Here is a 22,308-nt window from a genome sequence, read left to right as displayed (position 1 = left end):
TTCATCGCAATTTTGTTTCCGTGCAATTTTTGAGAAAACGAAAGAACTTTTTTGTTTACATTTTTGAAAAATAGTAACGTCAAAAACGCAGACTGATTATGAAACAATCAGTGACGTCATTTTGAAGACGGCAAGCTCAAAGAGAACATAATTTTCTTCGGGTCTGGTGAATGTTGCACGGAATACTATGATTAGGGGGTTTTGATAGGAATATTATTCATTATAGAAACTAGTCATTATTACATTTTTGAGTCTTATGGGTACTTTTAAAACTAAATTAATACTTCGAAATATAAATTGTTTCAAAAAATAATACTAAATCTCAGTCAGTCTTTCCTAAAAATTGCATAAACTAAATGATAATTTACCCCCTAAAAAAGTATGAATCAACCACATTTGCAGTCGTCACCCCCTGAATTAGAAAAAAACCCGAGTTGTGTTTCAATATTTACATTTTGATAATGTGGTAGAGAGAGAGTTGGCAGAGTTTTTTACAGAGAGTAAACCTTGAAATCGCTATAAAATTATAGAAATTGTACAAAAATTGTTTTTCTCACGTTATGAAATAGAATAGTATTAAACTTTTTGAACAATTTACAAGATGGGTGACTCTGAAGAAACGCTTTTCAACAATATCATTGGAGATATGAAGGTTTGTTTGTGTAAAGACTTTTTGTTTTTTGAAAATTTTAGTAGTTCTTCTCGAGTAAAATTCCTATAAGTATCACATTTTAGGCAGCTTCTGCATCACTTTAAATCTTAATAAGAAACATTATGTTACTAGAAATAGTGTATAGTTTCATGCTGGCTTTTCCGGCTCCCTCAAATAAACAGCAAGTATCAATTTGTAATGATTGAATGAATGGCGTTGTGATTCTTTCTGCGTGAATTTAGGAGGGCTTCAGCGTTGTGATTCCTACATTTGCTATAAACAGCAAAAAAGAACGTTAAATTTCATAAAGAATAGTAAACTTTGCCATCAACAAGCCCGGCCCAGATCAGATCGTTTGTCCACCCATGATTTCATTCCTCTTTGTTTATTTGTTTATTTCTGCGAAGATTAATGTTTTATGCTAAAAAAACAATAAATTAGGCATGCATGTTTTTAATGCAGTAATCATTATTCAAACACACCGTAGTGTACCTTTCTTAGTAAATTGAAGAGTTAGTGCTTGATTTGAAAATCGAGCATTATAGTTACCCAAGATTCTCTACGACAATTCCTGAATAATCTTTTTTGGTGTACTTTTGGCACCTTGCCATAATTTTATTGGTAGTCAAAAACAGTTTTCAAGCTGTGTACAAATACAAACTAAGGCCTTTTCAATATATCCTTGAACTTATTTTGAAGGACAACCTACACAATATTATTTTTTTACCTACCAAGACCAAGAAATGGCAATGAGAAAGTTTTTGGAGGAAATGTTTATTTGCGGTCTACAGTATATTTTAGATAAATTGTTTCAATAGAAATAATGAAAATATGTTTTACTGATAAAAGATATGAAAGTTTCAAAATGTTCCTCAAAAATGGTCATCTCAAGTTGGCCCAGAAAAATATAAAGAGTCTTGGTTGAATTTTCTTATATATATGGGTTTCAGCATATTTTTTATTTATCAAAAACTGATAAGCCAGGGAATTGTTTTCTTAACCCCTTAGGAGAATGAAAGTATTTTTTTATAAAATGGTTTAACAATTTTAAAGATCTTTGATAAAGTGATATTTTACAGAAATGAATGCACCTGCTAGACACCCAAAAACATGAAAATCTCTACAGAAATCAGTATAAAGGTATAATTTTAATGTCTTTGAAAAAAATAATTTTTTATTCTCTTATTTAGAACATGGGTCCCTTATGGGAAGACCTTTATGTGAAAGCATCAAAATTTTATGGCGCAATTAAGTAAGTTATCATTCCAGTCTTCTGTACTTTTGTGTTCCGAACTATGGTATAAAAATTACAGAAATCTCACATTAGTTGATTATAATGATTATAAAAAAGAGTTAATTGTAAAATGAATGTCAAGGAAAGAGTTTTTAATAAAAAAAAGGTTTAATGAAACCACATTTTGATTATATAACTTCTCCTCATCATTTTTCAGGCAAACAGCCATAACCGCTGATGCATTCTTGGAATCTTTCCAAAAAGTTGCAGATGCCACAAATAATTCTAAAGGTATCTTTTTTTTGTATTTGTTTATTATATTCTCAGTCCTTATTGCTCTTATTGTGCTACACAGTATTTTATTAATTTGTCAGTGTTTTCTAATTTACTTTCCGGATCTGTCAGGATTAATTACTTTTGAATCTTGTTTCAGTCAAGTTAAAATAGTAAAATTTTGGAACAAAATTATAACACCACACAATTGTGGCAGATTGTGGCAGTTTTCCTTGTTCCCTTGTCCTTTTTTTGAATATAGTGATATATAAAATCCGCTTTCTTTGGTTTAATGGATGAGAACGTAGCACAATTTGAAGTTTAAAAGCTATCACTGAGCTTACTACTATGTTGTATTTTGTTGCCTTTGGATTCAAATTTCATTATTTGTAAAAGTTATTTGACATTTCTGTCTGCTTATGAAGTAACTGTGCATGTTTTGTCTATGATCCATTTAAATTTGAAGTAGATTTTTCTTTTGTATCAAGTTTCCGTTTGTACGCCTTATATAATTTGTTGCTTCCCTGTGTTCTAAAAACATAATTACCATCCCATTAAAAGGTTTCTTGACAACCAGAAATAATGTTTCATGAAGATTTTACACTCTTTTTGTTGTTGTTGTGTTTTGTTTGTGTTTCCAGGATCTCATTTCAATTTGTTTTGTTCTGACTTGAAACTTGAATGATTTGCAATTTTTAGAGCAATCTTCAACGATTTCAGACCTATCTTCATTACACTTTTACAAAAGTCTCAGTGTTTTTCTCTTTGCATAAACTAACAACCAATTTCATTAGTACATTTTGTCATTTTAATCCCAGCTCAATTATTGCTAAATACTCTCATCAATTTAAAGATCATTTTCTTATCTGTCAGAAAGAAAAAAAAATCATTCAATTCTGTTCAAATTGTGATAATTTTAGAACAAAATTAACCTGTAAAAACTAGTATCTCTACTAATATTTTTTTAATCTGAAAAATTTGTTTACTATTAAGGGTTATTGACCTTTCAAAGGCTGAAAACCATTTTTACGATTCAAAGTTTTGTTTGGTGTGACTGGTCTTCTCGCCTATATGATATCTTTCACAGGAAAATAATAATGACATTTTAGTCAAAATTTGACCCAACAAACTTTTCGTATTTGACTTGTAAAAAATGTTTATTTTTGTACGTACTTTTGTTCGTGCGTGCTTTAAAATCCTTAAAGTGAATATGTATAGTGAGTAAGAGTTAATCTATTTCATCTCTTGTCTTAATGGAACTGTATGTTTTTTTTCATGTTAAGCTTTCCATGTTAAAACAAGGCTTAGACTATAGTCTCCACTATGCCATCATTTTACGTCATTTTATCTCAGTTTTCAAAATACTACTGGGAAGCAGCTCCATTGAGACATTTAAAGGAATCAAATAGTAGAAAACTGTGACATGAGTTTATCAGTGTTTTTTGTCACTCCTTTAGATTTTTAAATCATAGATGACAGCATGTTCTGTAAAGGAAGGTATTAACAGTTTGACTTGCCATGTTTTTCGATGTAACCTTTTAAACACAGTCTGTCACGTCAAAGGAAAAATACATGATGTGCTTTATTTACTTTTCAATTTCCAGTGCTAGAAACTTGCTGTTTTAAAACTTTCCTCTATTGTGTATTTTTACTACTGAATCTGTTTTGAAAGTTAAGAAAATTATGAAGTGAGCGATTTTCTTTCTTACTTGTCACTTGGTGACCCCTATAAACTTTCCTCTGACGTCAAATTGTATGAAATTTATTATTTTTCAACATTATTTTTTTTCTTTTTCTACTTTTTTCATCAACTTTTTGATGATTTTTTCCATCTTGTTTTCATATCTTTTGAGCTTTGCTAAGCTTACTTTTAAGCTGAACCCCTCATCAATAAGGTTTAGACATTTTTATTTGAGAAACAAGCTATTAAGTTTTTCTTTGGAAGATATTATTATTTCTGGGTTAGCATAATTAAACCAGCTTATCAGAACTCTCCGTGCAAGTAATGATATTTAGCTTATTATTTATCTTGTATGAATTTGATGAAATCAATTTTTGAAATGTATTGGTCCATTGGTCTCAAAATTAATTTTATCAAGGGCTTCTCTCACACACAGTTGTGTTGTTTTCATTTCTCAAATCGAATTTCTTCCCTATAAATCTTGAAAAAGAACAAGTCGCAATAGCACCCTGTGGTAGTTGACTGTTTTAGAGAAACACTAAAACCGGTGAAAATATATCTTAGCTTGGTCCTTTATGTGAAGAGGGGAATTTTAAACGAGTTTTGACGTCACACGTTCAGCAAAGTGCTCCTACAGACCTCTCGACCCTTCAAACTCTTTGGAGAACTTTTTGAGTCATATAGATTTATGATTCCAGCTGTTTTGGGATATTTTTTCCTTCTTCATTCTTTTCTCTCTTCTTCCTATATTTATTCCTTTTCTTCACTTTCAATTACATTTCTTCGTTTTTGTTCCATAAAAAGGAAAACTTGAAAAAGACATCCTAAAAACCAAGTTTTGTTAACAAAAAATTAGTCGAATAAAATCTTTTGCGAGGGAAATTTTAGCACCTCAAAATAAGAAATAAAAGATCCCTTTGAATGAGAATCTATAAAATATTATATAACCAATTTCGCACTTTTTCCAATCGAGAGATCTTGTTTAGAGATTAACATTAAGTGTAAACAAGGCTTTAATGGACGCCTCTAATCTTATTGGTCTAGCTGAATAAGCATTGCATTACACTCTCTACCCTCCCATCTTGGATTATGTTCATGTATTTTGATTTATCATTTCTCTGAAATTCCTTTCACCATTTTAAGCCTTCCGAGAAATTGTCAACCCCACTTGGAGATTGGAGTCCATTTCCGATTAAACCACCTCTATAGGTGCATGGGTCGCAGCGCTCCTAGACCCTTGCTGGTGGTATCCAAACAAGAAAGAGCGTGAAGTAACGTTACCCCTTCCTTTGGAATGACCGTTTCACATGTAAACGAACTTTTTGCACTTCCCTTGAATAAAACTTTTTGACGTGGTCCCATTCGCCGTTTAAAAGCAGCGGCTTGCCAATCCCAAAATTTGGAGGTGGAATATTGGAATGTAATGTTTGGAATTTTTCTTGCATTATTTATTTGTCATATAACTTGAAAATGTTTTTGTGGTCGAAATTGTTCTCTCAAGTCTGTTGTTTCTACAGTTGAGTGTTATTCGACGATGGAACATTTTCTCAGGGATTAGAAGTTTTTGTTTGTTTTTGTGGTTTATTGTTTAATGTGTATGGAAAGCTTTCTCTGCTTTTCAATCATAAAAACCGCAGAATTTACTGCAGATAAATAGATTGGATACAAATGTTGATACAACCTCGTCAAGCGAAGTTTAACCTTTAGAGAAAATCTATCAAACATCCCCTGGAAATTTAAACTTCATGATAAAAAGTACTATCAGGGCATCCAACTTTTTTCATTTGAAATAAAAAAGCTTTGTCGCTTTCAGAACATTTTTAACCTGAGTACGACAAACTTTTGATATTCAAGGTCATATTGAAACAATCTATCAAAATCTATTGGCAACAAGAGCATGTCAGATAGAAATACACAACACGCGACACCCTGGAGATAATGAGGCAATCCAGTGTTTCCCACTCGGAAAGTTGCCAGTCATTCACTATGACGTCATTGGGTAACTGGCTGTTAATTGCCTTCTTCTCTTCTACTAATGACTTTGTTTTGAGGAAGTGACGAAAAAGCGTTGTCTCTTCGCCCGCTCGCTCGCTTTGATTGCCAGACAGGAAAAACCAATTGGCCAGTTTCCAGGGCCTCGCTTTGTTTTTGTTTTGGTGATTTTTGACGGAGGTTTTCTTCACGTGGTGATGGATAGAGATGATCCTACAACTACTGTTTAGCACCCAGTAGATTTAATATAGATCATCAATCCCAATCTTTCTATAATCAGTCATTCATTGATATGAGCTAATTAGTGTATTAAGGAAACCCCTTAATGGCTTTTCTAATTCATTAAAAAAGCTATTATCGCTTTTTTTAATGATATTAATTAGAGACGAAAAGTCAACGACCTATTGAAGTCCGTCGAAAATTTCCTCGACGAGTTTTTTTTTGTAAGCAACATGTGCTAGCATATGGAAACTTAATTAACAAATTTCATAAGTTTACTTTCTTACTATGATTTCAGCTCTTACTTTCATTAGGCATCTTCAAAAATGTTTTTGCAAACGAGTGTATAAATGCAAATGTTTCAAATGTGTCAGTCATTACTCCATCCTTGACAGTAGCCCCAACCTTCGAACATTTGAGGGCCCTTATGTTGTCAAGCATCATGATGAGGCGTTGTTTATAAGCAATCTGATGAAGACAGTAAATGCTTTTGGATCCTCGAGATTTTTTGAAAGGTTGTCGAGAAGCTTGGAGTGTTCTTAGACATTTAATCTGTAGTGGACATTGATTAATTACTTTGAGACGGTTAACTCTCTCGCCGGTTCTTTTTATTTGCGCTTAAAGCGTTAAGGAAGCTTTGCATTTGAAATGATTCTCTATAAACGTTCCTGTTCCCGTAGAGTGCTTTCTTAATTCGTCCTATTTTCGTTGTCGAAGGTAAAAAACAACCTTTAAGCTCTTTCATGGTATGCCAAATCTTTTTCAACAGTCACGGGGGTTTGAAACACGTTACTGAACTTTTAGCCGTCTGAAAAGTCACTCTAAAGTTTTATAACACTAATTTCTCGAGCTATCTTTCATTGCTATATATTTTAAACAACAGAACCATTTCTAAAACATGATTTGTTTTACTAAAGTCTCGATGAATTTCGTACACAGAAGTGAATTAACAAACAATTTGATCAGGAAATTTGCACATAGGTTGAAAGTTTCATTACTGCTTTAGTGGCAGGCAGACATGGATGTATAGATGACAACAAGATCATAACAATTAACATGCTCTCTCATGATTTGAGAGGCTTTTCAGTGGAAGAAACTCGAGCAATGAGTGATAGATAGTTTTCAAAACATATGCCTCTTTTTTCATCATATTTCAGTTTTTGGGAAAGTCTGTCGTAAGAGTCGATTAACTTTTCACAATGTCTTAATGTTGCAAAAGCCCTAACGAGGGACATTGAGGAGGGGGGGGGGTTTGAAGCCAAATTTGTTTCTGCTTGAAATAACCTTGTACTGTGTCGCTTAAAATTGTTTTGATGCTTAAATAGTTTTAGTATAAATCATTGACAGCTTTACAAGCGCTTAAGATAATTATGTCATATTATATCGTGTATAGAAATCATTGAAGGCTTCACGAGCGCTTTAAGATTCTATGTCACAAATATTTTCTCTCAACATCAATTTACTATGAAGTTGTAGAGAGAATATCCCCTCCATCAATGAATCCTCTTGTTATTTCATTATCATGTTGTTGAAAAATAAACGAAATCCCTTAGTTTGTTATCTTTGGAAGACACAGGTCCGTTATGTTACGAACTCCGTCCTTTCGCCGGCTCGCTTGCTTTCATTCGTTCGTGAGCTATTTCGAGATTAACATAAACAGTCAACTTCCATCAATCCTAGCGTGACAAAGTGTAGAACAGTGTTGAAACAAGACTTCAAATAGATCCTCACGATGTTTTCATTTCAAAGCCGTTCCGATCCAGTTACTGTTCTAACAGTGACTTATCCTGACGAACAAGAATTTCGGCAAATGATTGCTGCTATGTATTTTGAATTAAAGTTCCTGAAAAAAAAGATTTAAGAGTGACCTGACCAACCGTCCCCTTGGAGAAGTAAGCATACATTGCAAGTATTCACTTGAACGATTTAAACGTCTTAACCTTCAATGATCTTACCGCTCTGAGGTTAACAAAACTCCAGTCAGAATGATCGGAATAACGGGGTAGTGGTGTCAAAAATGGCCAAATTAGTAGACTGAAGTCTTTTATATTCCGTATAATACAGTGTAATATAGGTGTTGTATGATAATTGTAACGGGGTAATATGATAATGTCAATCACACAATCTACCATACCTCCACTTTCTTTAAAATTTATTCACCTAGCATGTCAGACAAGTTTGTGACAAATTTTTTTTTTAAAGTTTGTGCGTTTCATTGTATCGCCTCGCTTTGCTAACTTTATTAATCAATTAGTAGTGCACAGTAAGTTTAAATTTTCACAGAGTAGATTTTAAATTTCCAAGTGAGTTTTAAAATCAATTAGTACTATAGTATTTTATACAGTGGACCGAAACAACCTTTCCGCCAACTTTTATTTCATTAAACTTTTGAAGAATCTGCGTCTTGTCAGAATGTTATTGGATTTGGCTTTACTTTCTAAATCGAGTTTACCTGCGTTTCGCTTTCAACCCTAATCTTTTCATTTAAATCTATATTTTTAGGAAGCACTCGGGACATCGGCATTTCCTTTGGCAAAATCGTTTTTCGTCACAAGCAAATTGAATATAAACTCAAGGCGTATGTCGGGTGAGTTAAAAGATGATTTGAGACTCTTGAAATCTTCAGGGTGGACTTCCTGTCGTGAGGGAGTACCGCCTGTTTCTCACCTTTGTGTGTAGCACACCGCCACGAATTAACTTTTTGCCACCCACTTACTGTAACTAAATCCCCCCTCTGAAAATAGTATATTTTCTCAAAGTCATAGAAAGCCTATTTTTGATTTCGAGTGTTTTCTGACGTTTAAATTATGACAAAAATAGTTTTTCTAAAAATTGATAAGCCTTATCATAGCGCTTAGTCATTGATGACAATAAATCCCCTTAAGATAAGCACCTCGTAAAGCACGTGCTACTCTAAAGTCCGTTTGAGCCTCTCTGTTTATTGAGTATATTTTTGAGGGTTTGTAGTATACCCAAACCCCATCGACCTTGAAATAAATACATTGAGCGGCCCGGTACATATTTTCCTCTTAAGAGCTCTGAGTAACGAAAAAGTAGCTAAAAAATCGACAAATGCATGTGTGCGATTGAACTGAAACGGCTAAACGTATCCCAAAGATTTTTTGATAACTTCCTCTTAGAAACTCTGAGTAACGAAGAAATTGAAACAAATTGACATTGGCGTGCATACGGTAGAAAAGGCCGCAAAACATACCCCAAATATAAAATTTATCGCATTTATTTTCATTACAGGGTATTAGCGGACAACTTTTTGACGCCTCTTCAAGAAGCTGTTGACGAATGGAAGAAAACGAACAGCTTGCTAGAAAAAGATCACGCCAAAGGTTAGTTCCCATCCTCCCTTGATCATTACCGAGTTTATGTATGCGTGTTTTTCTACGACGGAGACGATAAGGTTCAAATTTTTCTAAATCCTGACCAACTGAGGACGTCGGTAAATCAGCACTCTTACCTTCTTCGATTTTGCGGGTCAGAACTGCAAGTTTTTTCAAATCGCTTCAGTCACTTTACCGTCCTTAAAATCGCAAATACATAAACTCGCTATTGATTGAATAAGATTACGAACGTGCTTTTGGAAAATTTATCTTTTCTAGCGTCAAAAGATGGTACTTCAATCGTTAAAAGGGAAGGTTTAAAAATAAAACCTCTGAGACAAGAGGATCGCATATCCAACTATATTTTGTGAATTTGATTCTCTCCCCCGTGATCTAGTGATAAATCTGTTCACTGGTCAACAACCGTATTTTTATGGATCACACTTTTGATTTGAAAGCCACAAACAGTTTTATCTCTTTTACAATTTTCCCATAACGTGGTTATGTGTCTCTTGCAAAATGTTATGTAACTAATCCTTGTTTTGATCTGATTCATCGTGACACATGTCCATGCCCCTTTATAGCTCCCAATTTTCCAAGTCTTCTAAATTGTAAGGCTAATTTTTCTAAATTCTGGCTGAATGAGCTTAGAATGTTAAAACCCTTTTTTCACTTTTTTCGGAACTATTTTTGAAAAAATGCTGGGGCTACCTCGATAGGAGAGGGGGCTACGGTTTGAGTAATCGAACTTGGGGCTGATCTGATAATTCCAATGATTTCTTTCTTTTATCTCAATAAGGCTTTATCTTCGCCTTAAGATTGTGCACCTCTTTAACTTTTGCAACTTTCAAGCACCATTTCTTCAGTTTTTCTGTTATGGATCCACTGAAGTATCATAGTGTTTTCAAGCAGATTCAAAAAAAAATTTAAAATAGGGGGGATACACATATAGGGGAGATGAAATAAAAATGGGGGGTTCACCCCTCTGCACATTATGAGTATATTTTTATTTAGAAAGTTAGAAAAGGTATACGGGACTGATTTTTGCGATATTAGACACCTGTTTTTACCGGAGTTCTTCTAAACTTTAGCTATAGAAGTGTCAGGCCAAGGCTCTATTGGAGGTATTAATACTTTAATCGCACTTCTTTTCATTCGTTTCCAGACTACAAAAAGGTGAAGGGTGATTTGAAGAAAGCAAATGCTGATGTTGCAAAATTGAAGAAGAAAGCTTCGAAGAAAGTTGGAAAGCAAGAATATACCGACCAATTCCGCGAAGCCATGAGGGTGAGTTGTATCTACATTTGGTTCTCATTCTTAGCTGTCTTAACTTAAATGTTTGCCATTCCCTTCTTGGGCATGTCATGTCACCAGGCTATCTTAGTACTCTATTATAATTTTATTCGGTCACCTGTTTTAAGTGTAAATATCTGAAACGAACAGCCCGGGTTGGTATCAACGGTTTTTTTAATAATGATCTCTCTTTGAAACAATATAATCAATATTTAACAAATTTTTGATGAATTTTCAGGTTGCGAACTCGATTTGTAAAACATTAGAAGATCAGGAACGATCCTACCTGGAGAAAGTGATGGTAGAAGAACGAAAACGTGCCGCTCAATTCTTCCAGTTCTACAAACCGGTAATGGACCAAGAGCTCACTCTCATCTCCGAAATCGAACAACTTCAATCGATCGTCGATGAAACCACGTTGAAATGTCAACAACCAACAGAATTGCCAGAAACTGCTAAAGATATAATTAAGGAATACAAAGTTCCCGAATATCTCCGCCCTGGGAACCGAGAATCCAACTCAGGACCGGTAAGACGGAATCCTCTTGTTTTATATTGATTATAACTCGTGCTTTTTTATGGCGTCTCTATTTCGCAAAGCAGAAATTAATTCGCCAACGACCAGAATTTTTGCAACTATTGTATTTACCTAAGAAAAACAGCCTATTTCTTTGCACTTCTGGTGGACATCACCGTCATATTTCTTTTTACTCTCTCATTTAACAGAGTCCACCATCAAGTCCTCCTATCGTGAAAGATCGTTCTTTGAGCGTCAGTAGCAACTCATCAAAAGGCTCATTAACGAGAAGTGCGACACTCCCTTCAAACTATAGTAAAGGAGGTCCGGACCCCGTCCCTGTCAACATGCCACGGTTGGGTCACAACAGCAGGTCTTCTTCGAGAAGCTCCTTCTCATCCTCGTCTTCTCTCGACCACGCAAATAATATGCCAGTCTTCGATCCCGTAACTTTGGAAGAATTACAAACACCAACTAACGGACACCACCACCACCGACACGATTCGCTCGGACAAATTGATGAATATATAACTAATGGAGGTTTGTTTTTGAAGGGTTTGCATAATCTGCAAATACTCTTTTTTGCTTTATTTTTTGTTCGTGGGTCATAAATTTCCTGATTTGCCATCCCCGAAGCTTCTTAAACAGCCCTTGGCTTCGCTATTACTTTGTGTCAAGGGTAATTAGTACCTTCTTTTTTTCTGGGGGAAAAATTGGAAAATTCATCCCTGTGTGTATGATTACAAAAATCGTAGCCTAGAATAATGTCTTGTCACGCTGTCTTAGATTCTTCATGCAGTAGATTGTGTTTTTGTCGATGATCATATAATTAAATGCACTTTCATGCACATACACTAATGATTTCTAACCAGAGTCTAATTAAATGTTTGTTTTTTAGAAGATTTAAATGCAACACTAGAGTAAAATCACGCTTAAAAACACGCTTAAAATTTGTTTTAAAATTGAGGTAAACTTGTTTTTTTTGTGTTTACTAATGTTTCGCTCACAAAACAAACCTAAATGTGCACCGGAATTCTCAGCCCCTTCCGTCTACAGCACAATCAAAGTCATAATTTCTTTTACTCGTCAAACCAATTTTGAAATAATTAATACATGACATTTTGGTTTGTTTCGTGAGCTTTTAAAATAGTATTTGTTCATACACACACGCACGCACGCAATCACGAACATTCTTATAAAAAACACATACACATAAACACACAACGCGCACATTATACATACGTACTATTTGACACTTTGACATGGGAAGGAAACAACTTTCTACACACATACATACACTTTCAGTTGTTTCCTCCTCTGACAATACTGAGGTTACGTAATCGGGAGCGCCCGCTTCTACGCTCTCCTTCAAAAGTGCATTGATTAATTTTTGCGCTGGCTAATGATGAGTTGCAATTAGCCTATTGTTTCCGCAAGCAAAAAATCAAATCGTCAAATTGAACAGATTACGTAACACGACAAGACACTATTTTTACTATGGGAACCTAATAATCAAATAAGCAAGAGTTATAAATAAATGCTAGATTTAAACATGGAGGTAATAAAGATATAGATGGAGATACCACTCCTACTATTCTATTGTATTGTATCGTTGATAGCAAACTGTTGCTTTGGGAAAAAGCCATTAATTTTGCTTTCGCTCATGGGAATACTTGAGTCGAAGAGAATTTGAATAAAATCACGCTACATTTTTAATTTGTTCATTGTGTGATGAAAGTTTTGTTTATAAAACATAAGAAAACCTTGCAAGAATAAGCACAGAACATCGAATTTGAAATGTTCGCTGCTCAGGGAATCCTCGGCAAATTTTGTCAATTTTTACATATTTACTAATGCCAATCTTTCAACTATATTCTATCAAAATTTTGAGGCAGCTGCTATTTTAGATCTAAAGATATTTATAGCAAAGAACCTTCCACAAACAACAAAGAATTCGCAAAATTTGAAGAAGTTTACCTCTCGAAAGTTTCCCGATAAAATAAAAACTTCTTTTAAAACTATAAAGAAATTATTACTCGAAACAAATTCGCATTTTACCTAAAAATACGAGGTTGGACAGAATAACTTTACTTTAGTTCTTATAATCTATATCTTGACTGATTTTTGCTATCAAGGATTGGTAATCAAAGGAGGCCGATTTGAAAGAAATTTCTAAAGAGTTTTATGACTTCTCTGGCCATTACAGAAAAGTTGTTACAGTATATGGCCCCCAAAACGGAGACGGCCCCCAAAACGGAGGTTTTCATTAAAATGAAGATTTTGACTTGTAGATTTATCAGAATTAAACAATTTTTGTTTATTTTGAAAGAATGATGGTTATACTTAAAAATGAGCATGTTTTTGCTGGTTTGAGACAGATTCAAAATAACATATTTGCGTCCAAAGGAAATATTTTAACACCAAAATTAGATAAAAATTGCATATAGCTCACTCTAGCTCCTTAAATATTGAAAATAAGTTATGAAAACGGGGTATAGGAAACTTTCTACACCTAATGCCGTTCAGAAAATGCGAAAAAATCTGTGACTTTAGAGGCTGGGTAAAAGATATAGCATCTTGAAGGTCAACCAGTATTTTGGAGCCCTAGAATCAGCATTGACAAAACCGAAAATTCTAAATATGAGAAAAAGCAAAAAATCTTGGAATTCTATTCCTATCACCTTGAGTTAATAGTTTATAACAAAAAATTAACATTATATATAAAATTTTTCGCTGAATCAGCAAAAACGGCAAATTCTGTCATTTTTTTTTGCAAAACATAAGAGAAAATATATTTAAAGCTTAATATTTCAGTTTCAGTTAAGCTTTTTTCTAAAATTTTCACAGCTTATTCCATACATAAATGGAACTATTTTCAAAAGAGATTTGTTTTCAAAAACTTGATTAAGACGTTGTTAAATCAAAATTGTCATTTTGAAAATTTCTAAATTTTCAGTTTGGACTTTGCAATATCGAAAATCTTGAAATATTTCATAAAAATCATAAATTTTACATCCATCGGGTCGTAAATTTAAGGGGAAACACAAATATGTTCATAGTTTTTCCCCCTATTACCACTGGGCTTAATAATTTGATTTTAACTACATACACCTCCGTTTTGGGGGCCCCAAACCTGCATTTTGACAACCAGGGGTATACTGTAAAAATTTTATCAAATAAGTTTATGCCCAAAACCCTCTAAATCATATTTCAAAACTATGGTCAAAATTTTGTATTCATATCTTAAAGATATCTCGAGAAATCGCTAAAATTTCAAACCTCCGTTTTTGGGGCCATTAGAAAAAAGCTACCTATCTTTAAGCAATTTAAAAATATTGTTGAAATTGAAAATTTTGAAAAAGAACTTCCAGGAAATAAAGTAGAGATGTTAAAGGTTTTCATGCAGCTAAAATTTTTGTAAAATCTCTTTTCCTCTAGATTTGAGAGAAATATCAAATTTGATCGCCGTTTTGGGGGCCACATACTGTACTCCATCTAACTTTTATTACCTCTATGATTTAAACTAACGCTATTCTCAATTAAAGGAAACTTTCAATATTTCAAAAGGAAATTCGGACATCGAGAGCTAGTTGTAAAACTTAGGTGAAACCCCCCTGACTTGAGATATTTGAAATAATTTGAGATATCTTTTATGAAAGAGCTCACGAGAATTGAATCATGCAATCACACAATCAAATTTGTATAGTCACGATTGTTCAATCAAAGAGCTTTTGAGGTTTAGATGTTATGAAATGAACCAATCTATTTTTTTTATTGTGATTGATGAAGACCAGCCTCTTTTCTGAAACATGTCTCCTTCTAAAGTCTGTTCGGAAAGCTAGGAGCATCTCTTCTTTCTGTGTTTTTCTTCATCCTGGGGAAGAAATTATCATTTACCAATGATAAATTATTAGAAGTCACTAATATTGAATTTTCATACTGAAATTTCGTTATAAATTGTAAAATTATTGTAAAATTTGTAACCTTATTAAATCTTATCGTTAACTTTAACTCAATAAAATAAACATTCGACTAGACAAGACACGTGACAGTCAGACAAAGACTAAAAACTTCTACCACTATGGAACCCGAACCTCACCCAAATATTTTCCAATGACCTCCCTCCCTGCTTTTGACTTATCAACTTTTCAATCTCACTTAGACATACCCTTCTCACAGATTCTCTCTTTCCCTCAATTTATAAACCCTGGATTGAGCATATTCCGCTTCTTTGATGGGATTGTTTTTGAAAGTGGTACCCCCCGCAAAGTAGACACCGCAGTGCTAAAACCTTCGTTAACCTTCAACAGCGCTCCCTCACAAGTATTGAAGGAAGTTAGCCCTCTCGGTGCATTACATCGCTATTGAGTAGTGCCACCTTTAAAAGTACTCCGATCAAAAGAATTTGATGCTTGCTCAGGATTAAGAAACTGCACTAGTTGAACAAACTTATTAATTCGCATTCTGTTTAGATCATTCATCTACCATCCATAAAACGTTGAAAGCACGAACAAGTTGGTCATCGATTGAAACCACCGACTCTTCCTCAGGGATCGGTTCTCATAACTCTCTCAACTCGCACCATCTTCGGTCAGGCCACTCATCAACAACCACGCTACCTAGCAACTATTGCCATAGCAACAGCAGTAATGAATCCGAGGGAATCGAGCACGACTTCCCCGATCCAGACCATGTCGGTAATTATCCGCTACCCCCGCCCATGGATTTCAATACGCCAATGAAATACGGTAATGACGCCGGCAAATACGCCACAATTGATCGCAGTCATTTCCGACGTAATCAGCGGTTGACGTCAAGCTTACGTGAACAGAACGGAGGTATCAAGCAACGATCAAACAGTTTCGGGGAAAACGAAAACCCGTTTCCGGATTACAAAATGAATCTGCCGAAAAACAAGATGAACACTATTGCAAGGACAGCCTTTCCCTCAAACACAAACGGCTCGTCTAATGGCCGACCAACCATTTACAATCTCTTTGATCAACAAACAGCCGCTGAACTTCGAAAGAAACTCAGTCCAACTTCCTCACCCGTCAAAGCTACAGCACCACCCTTACCGAGACGTAATTCAACATCCAATCACGCCCCTCCACCCACCACCCCAAAACCGAAAAGCCCTTACAAACGATCAATGACATTACAAACGATGAGGGCGGAACCGAAGGCGTTCACAGAAGATAACGAGCCCGAAGTGGAGGATATTACGCCTGGTTCCTTTCAAGATGAGCTCAACAAACGCCGCCTCACAATTCGTAGAATGAGTGCCACCAAAAAACCGGAAGGCTCTGTCGGTCCTTATATTTGAACTGAACTGGACTGACCGATGATCACTAACCCGAGTCCGTAAATTACACACATGTGTTGTTAGTATTTGGTTTCCAATGGAAACTGACGGTGGAGGAGAAGAAGGTGAATTCTTTCTTTAAGCCTCCTGGCTAGCGAGGATCTGCTCTTGGGATCCTCAGCAACTTATTTTGAGAAGGTCCACTTCAAAGAAAGTGTTTTTTAAATTTATATCGCCAGTGACTTTATGGTGTATGGTAGCAAAACGGTAAAGATTAATAAGTGCAATAGGACTAGAAATGCACTCGAAAATATCACAAATATAATGAAATACAGACACATCGAATGTCTGGTTGAACTGAGAGATCTTGAGTTGATATTTCGAATGGTTGATGTATCCAAGCTACGGGCACATTAAAAACGGTTACTTATTTTATCACATAAGCGTGTTTTTAAAATAGCTTTAAATTAGTATTAATATTTAGCCTTCGATCTATATATATTCTACACTCACGTTATTTTAAAAGCAGAGAACCATAAACTAAAATTGTAGACTAATTTTGTTTTGTTTTATGCAGTGGACACATTTTTTTAGTTTTTTAAACAATTTTTTCATAGTTATTATTTCAAGCTTTTACAATCTTTGGGGGGTTTTTAGTTACTCTTTGTGGATCTTAGATACATTTTCGCCCTTCGCAACTCATTAACTTCATTAACAAATCTCACCCTTTACGCGTTAGGATTACATGTTGAGCTCATCCCGCCCCCGCCCTCACCCTTCACCCACCCGGTAACAACGAGGCAGCGTAAGTTCAATTCTGCTGGTTAGAATTGGGCGGCTGTGTTGCTGTTCTCCTTAAGCTGTCTTGTTTGTCTTGCTCGTGGAATGATTCTCTTCCTTCTATTTAGGTAGGATTGCTTGTTATTTTTCATTGTTGAGTTTTGTAAAATATCTTATATAATTTTTTTTTTTTTCAAATCTCTTTAATCACCAAAATACTTGGTATAATAATATATAATAATATATCATTGAATATCTTCCTTCGGTATTTTGATTATTGATTTGTAATTATCGGTACGGTACGCTTACATGGTCTGCATTCACATGACTTTGGCTAGTTTCTAGTTTCTCAGACTGATATCTATCGAATTATGTCACCATAACTTTCATGAAGTCCTACGAGGTTTTGCTACCAATTTGCAACCGTTTGCGTTTTATTTTGTTGTTTTTATTCTCAGAAAGTTATAATTATTTATGTTTTTGACAATTAGAAATTGTTTATTTTTACACTTTTTCCTTCATATTATTATTGTATAAGAAGATATACGGTACTGTGTAGATCCGCATCTTTAAAGTTCGGACAAACTATTTCAATGAAAGTGTTTGATAAAAGAGGGAATTCCCTGCTGCTAAATTTTAAACACCACAAAATTTGAGGATCTAGTGATCTAGTTAATTTCTTCTGGAATGTAGAGTTTCAACTCTGGGTTTTAACATGAGAAATAGGACATTACGATCTCAGAATCGGAAAGCTCAAATTTGTTTGGCTAAGAATGCAGCGAGCCTAGAAGCCATTGAAATCGAAATATCTAATGTAATATAAGAAAGTTGAAGTGATGTATCCGCAATTCTCTCCCAAAAAAAAAACGGTAGGTTACGGCTGTATAATACACGCTTTTTTATAAGAATAGTGTACTTTGGATGAGAAATTGCCAAAATTGAGGGTTAAATATTCTTAACGTATTCTTACTTTTTTAGACTTGACTTTTTTACAAACATGAGAAATGATCAATATTTGAGAGTTTTGGGCTTTTGAATGAAAACATTTGGAGCTAAAATTACATTTCTGCCTCAAAGTTTAAATTCAAGTCTAACAGCAGAAGCAGTATTTTTCTGTTAACCAAATACAAAATGACTGTATTCTTATAAAATTCTGTGAAACTCACCCTAGAGGTTATTCTTACGATTTGACCAATTTTCACCCTGATATTTTTATAGAAGATATTCTTGTAAAAAAAAGCGTGTATTCCGCACTTGACTCTATACAGGAGGTGAAAAAAAAACCTTAAAAGTAATTTCGTTATTACTATACAGTGTTTTTAGGAGAAAAACGAGCGATTAGATCACGCTCTTAACTACTTGATATTGAATTCATTAAATGAAAATTCCCAATTAAAAGATTACTATCGGTTCTGCCGGTTAAAGTACAATGGCTTACAATTTGAATCTGGCAAATAATTTCTTCGTTGTTGGAATCGCATCCGCTCCTTAATTTCAATCATTCAACGCGACTTCTAATCTGTAAGATGTAAATTGTGGCCCAAAATTTTAATGTTTTAGAACATGGAGCAATCTTGAAAATTTTCATATTTAAGTGGGGAGCCTTGGGTATATACATTGCCTTTCCCATTCGTTCTTTAATCTTATTTCAAACCTCCTCTTGGCATTAGAATTACGAAGACGACTTCCACACCAACCAATGAAATTGTTAACATAACGAGATTTGATTACTACATACTAGCGGGCGGAACTGAAGACGTTTTATGTTCACTCTGATACGAAAAAATCTAGCCAATGTCAGGGTCAATCTCCTATTCAATCAATCATTTCCGGCTAGTAATTCTTTACCTACCGGATTGCTTCAGGTATTCCCATGCCCAAAAGCGAACATTTTAAAAATTTTTAGGGAACGGTGGGCTGTTACATAATATCCATAAGGGGGGGGCTTTCATCAAGCTAAAAGAATTCTTGAAATTGTGCGGGTATGAAGTTTTATTTGACGTCAATTATTTTCGCAGACACACGCTTTTCTGGATCTGAAATTTTTTTCTGCACAACTTCACTAAAATTCATCAAATTTCGATAAAAATCACCAATCCTTCTGGTTTACCCGAGCTTGGAAGCCGGCATCATGATGCCATCAAGGCCAGAAGAAGGTGGTGGCCGATTGCTGGTTTGCACACTAAAACAATGCACCGACGATATCGTTGATAAAGACAAAGACCGCTTGACCTGTGTCAAGTGCAAGAGGAGTGTTCACTATAGATGTACGATGCTTCCCGCGTACCAGATACAGCAGTTCATCGACAAGACGAAAAGCACTCATTACAGGTACACCTGCCAAAATTGTGTAAAGTTAAACCTGTACTCTCAGCCCTCATCCCTTCAAGACGAGCCCAATCATCTCTTAAACTGAACAGGAAGTCGAAAACCTACGAAGAGAGCTAGAAGCCTGTAAGGGGCGTTCTCAAGCAAAACGAAGTCGATAGAGTTACTATTGCATCCCAAAAGAAAGAACTGGCGAACCTAAAGAGAAATCTCAATGAAGATCCGGGTTTCCACACCATAGAGTACGTTGAGCAAAAGTTTGAAGAGAAACTCGAGTCACTCAACCGACTATCAAAAGAAATGATTGAACAAACAATCAAAACAGAGTGTAAAGCACTCTCAGAAAAAACGTATGCTTCCGTTACCTCCTCCAACACCACTAATCTTGCTACCCCAAATCAAGACTCACTAAAGGAAGTTATCAAAGATGCCTGGCGTGAAGAGGGAGCAGAAGAGGCAGACAAGAGAAGGCGTGCACCAAATGTCATCGTTCATGGTTTACCAGAGAAAGATGAAGAAAATGACAAAAGTTGGGCATCAGATTTTATCAAGGATACCCATGCCCGAGCTAACATTCAGCGTGTCAGAAGATTAGGCGTAGCAGATGGAAATAAAAAAGCGACCCTTGTTGTTATCACTCAAAAATGAACAAGAAAAATGGACCGTTATCGGAAATTTAACAAGTTTAAAGGGATTAGAAAACTACAAAGGTATCAGTATTACAGAGGACCTAACACCGCACACGGAAAGTATATAAGGAATTATCGAACGATGCAAAGAAGCTAAACTCTGAGAAAAATCTCAAACTGAAATTTATCGAGTCAGAGGTGATACAAAAAACGGTTTCGCTGTAAAAGAAGCTGAAAATCAAAAAACAACAATAGAACAAACCGCTATAAACAAGCACAACTAGCATAAAGCAAACCCTAACCCAAGAACTATACCTGAAAATAATCCTATCAACAAATTCCGATCAATTTACGAAAGCAAAGAAAGGAATATTAAATAAGATAAATCAACTCGAGAAACCGCACCTAATCGCCATTTGTGAAGTAAAACCCAAACATGGTGAAAAATGGCAAATCCACGAATACGAAATGAAAACTACAAAGTTGTTAACTTCCACTAATACCAATAAACAAGGTCGAGGAATCGTTATATTGGCACACTCATCAATAGACCATCTAGTTGCTGACATCGAAAGTCCTGTTGAATTCGAAAAAACCTGTATTATCGAGATTCGTCTAGCAAAGAAAGACAAACTTGTATTTGCGTGTATATACAGAAGCCCTACGAAGCAAGCTAACTCGCACGAAAACAATTCTATGTTGAACAGCCTGTTGAAGTCATTGAGTCAAGACAAGAGATATTCACACAAATGTATAGTTGGAGATTTTAATCTACCAACAATAAATTGGGAAAACTGGACAACCCCCCATATTGAGGACAGTAAAGAAGAAAAATTCTTGGATGCACTACGAGATTCATTTCTTTACCAATACGTCAAAGAGCCGACGAGATGTAGAGGAACAGACGATCCGTCTCTAGTAGACCTCATTCTAACCAGTGAATATAACCAAGTCAACAATCTCAAATATCTTAGTCCACTTGGAAAAGGTGACCACAGTGTACTTGTCTTTGACTTCAAGTGTTGTGCTGAGCAGAAGCCAAGTTGCCAAAAGTATTCCTACAATTCAGCTAACTTCCAGGAAATGCGACGCTTTCTTCGAGCGGCTAATTGGACGCAAGACTTTATCGCGACATCAAACGGAAAGACAGTATGTGAGCTCTGGGAACAGTTCAAAACTGATCTAAACGATCTAAAGAGCCGATTCGTCCCGCTAAAAGAAGTTGGAAATTCCTTCTGGAAGAAAAAAGGAAATATTCCGATAGGGGAAGATATTCGAAATGAAATCAGGATAAAAGATCGCCTACATAGGAAGTGGATTAATTCTTCGGATGCTGACAAGGAGTTCAATAGAGCAAAATATGTTTCGGCGCGAAACCGAGTCAACAGTATAATGAGACGCACGCGTAGAAACCATGAACGAGAAATTAGCAGATCGGCAAAGAACAACCCGAAGCGATTTTGGTCGCATGTAAGAAATCAATTGAAGTCGACAAGCCGAGTTGCATCTCTTCTGGAGTCGGAGGACAACAAAGAATCATTGAAGCATGAAGACATAGAAAAGGCAAATATCCTACAAAAGCAATTTTGTGGTGTATTTACGAATGAGCCAAACGGACAATTACCTTCATTTGATAAAAGAACAGATACGATAATCGATATCCCTGAAATTTCTCTAGAAACAATAACAAGACAGATCAAGCAGCTTGACCCCAGCAAATCATTTGGACCAGATGAGATTCATCCGTTGATGCTGAAGGAACTAGTTGACTTCGTTGCAGAACCGCTGAAGATAATCATGAACAAAACATTAGAAGATAGCGTATTACCTGAGGACTGGAAGATGGCGCATGTCACGCCAATCTACAAGAACAAGGGTGCTCACAACCTAGCCATAAACTACCGTCCAGTCAGTTTAACATCTATAGTATGCAAATGATGGAGTCAGTGCTACGAAAAGCAATTATGGATCATCTTGTGGAAGAAAATCTTTATCTGAAAAACAGTAAGGTTTTATTGGTAAGCGATCAACAGTCACTCAACTTCTTTACTACATTGACCAATGTTGTGA

General features: G+C 35.3%; 1 protein-coding gene across 1 annotated transcript; it reads left to right on the top strand.

The window, feature by feature from the left end:
• The first annotated feature begins 450 nt into the window (after window positions 1-450).
• On the top strand, window positions 451-17,457 carry LOC136797979 (protein MTSS 2-like). The gene is made up of 9 exons (XM_067054565.1): window positions 451-652; window positions 1,843-1,904; window positions 2,104-2,177; window positions 8,554-8,638; window positions 9,304-9,395; window positions 10,552-10,673; window positions 10,918-11,208; window positions 11,406-11,736; window positions 15,669-17,457. The coding sequence occupies exons 1-9, from the start codon at window positions 602-604 to the stop codon at window positions 16,520-16,522; spliced, it is 1,962 nt and encodes a 653-aa protein (XP_066910666.1). The 5' UTR covers window positions 451-601; the 3' UTR covers window positions 16,523-17,457.
• Window positions 17,458-22,308: the final 4,851 nt, after the last annotated feature.

This window comes from Clytia hemisphaerica, unplaced genomic scaffold (genome assembly GCF_902728285.1).
Source record: "Clytia hemisphaerica strain Z4C2 unplaced genomic scaffold, Clytia hemisphaerica genome assembly, whole genome shotgun sequence".
NCBI lineage: Eukaryota > Metazoa > Cnidaria > Hydrozoa > Leptothecata > Clytiidae > Clytia > Clytia hemisphaerica.
The sequence above is the reverse complement of the archived record's forward strand: the minus strand, read 5'-3'. Positions and strand labels throughout refer to the sequence as shown.

Excerpts from the sequence above, each read along its gene's own strand:
- LOC136797979 (XM_067054565.1), top strand. The coding sequence starts at position 602 with ATGGGTGACTCTGAAGAAACGCTTTTCAACAATATCATTGGAGATATG. Across the intron at positions 10,674-10,917 it reads AATTCCGCGAAGCCATGAGG|GTTGCGAACTCGATTTGTAA; the intron begins GTGAGTTGTATC and ends ATGAATTTTCAG. Across the intron at positions 11,737-15,668 it reads TGAATATATAACTAATGGAG|ATCATTCATCTACCATCCAT; the intron begins GTTTGTTTTTGA and ends CATTCTGTTTAG.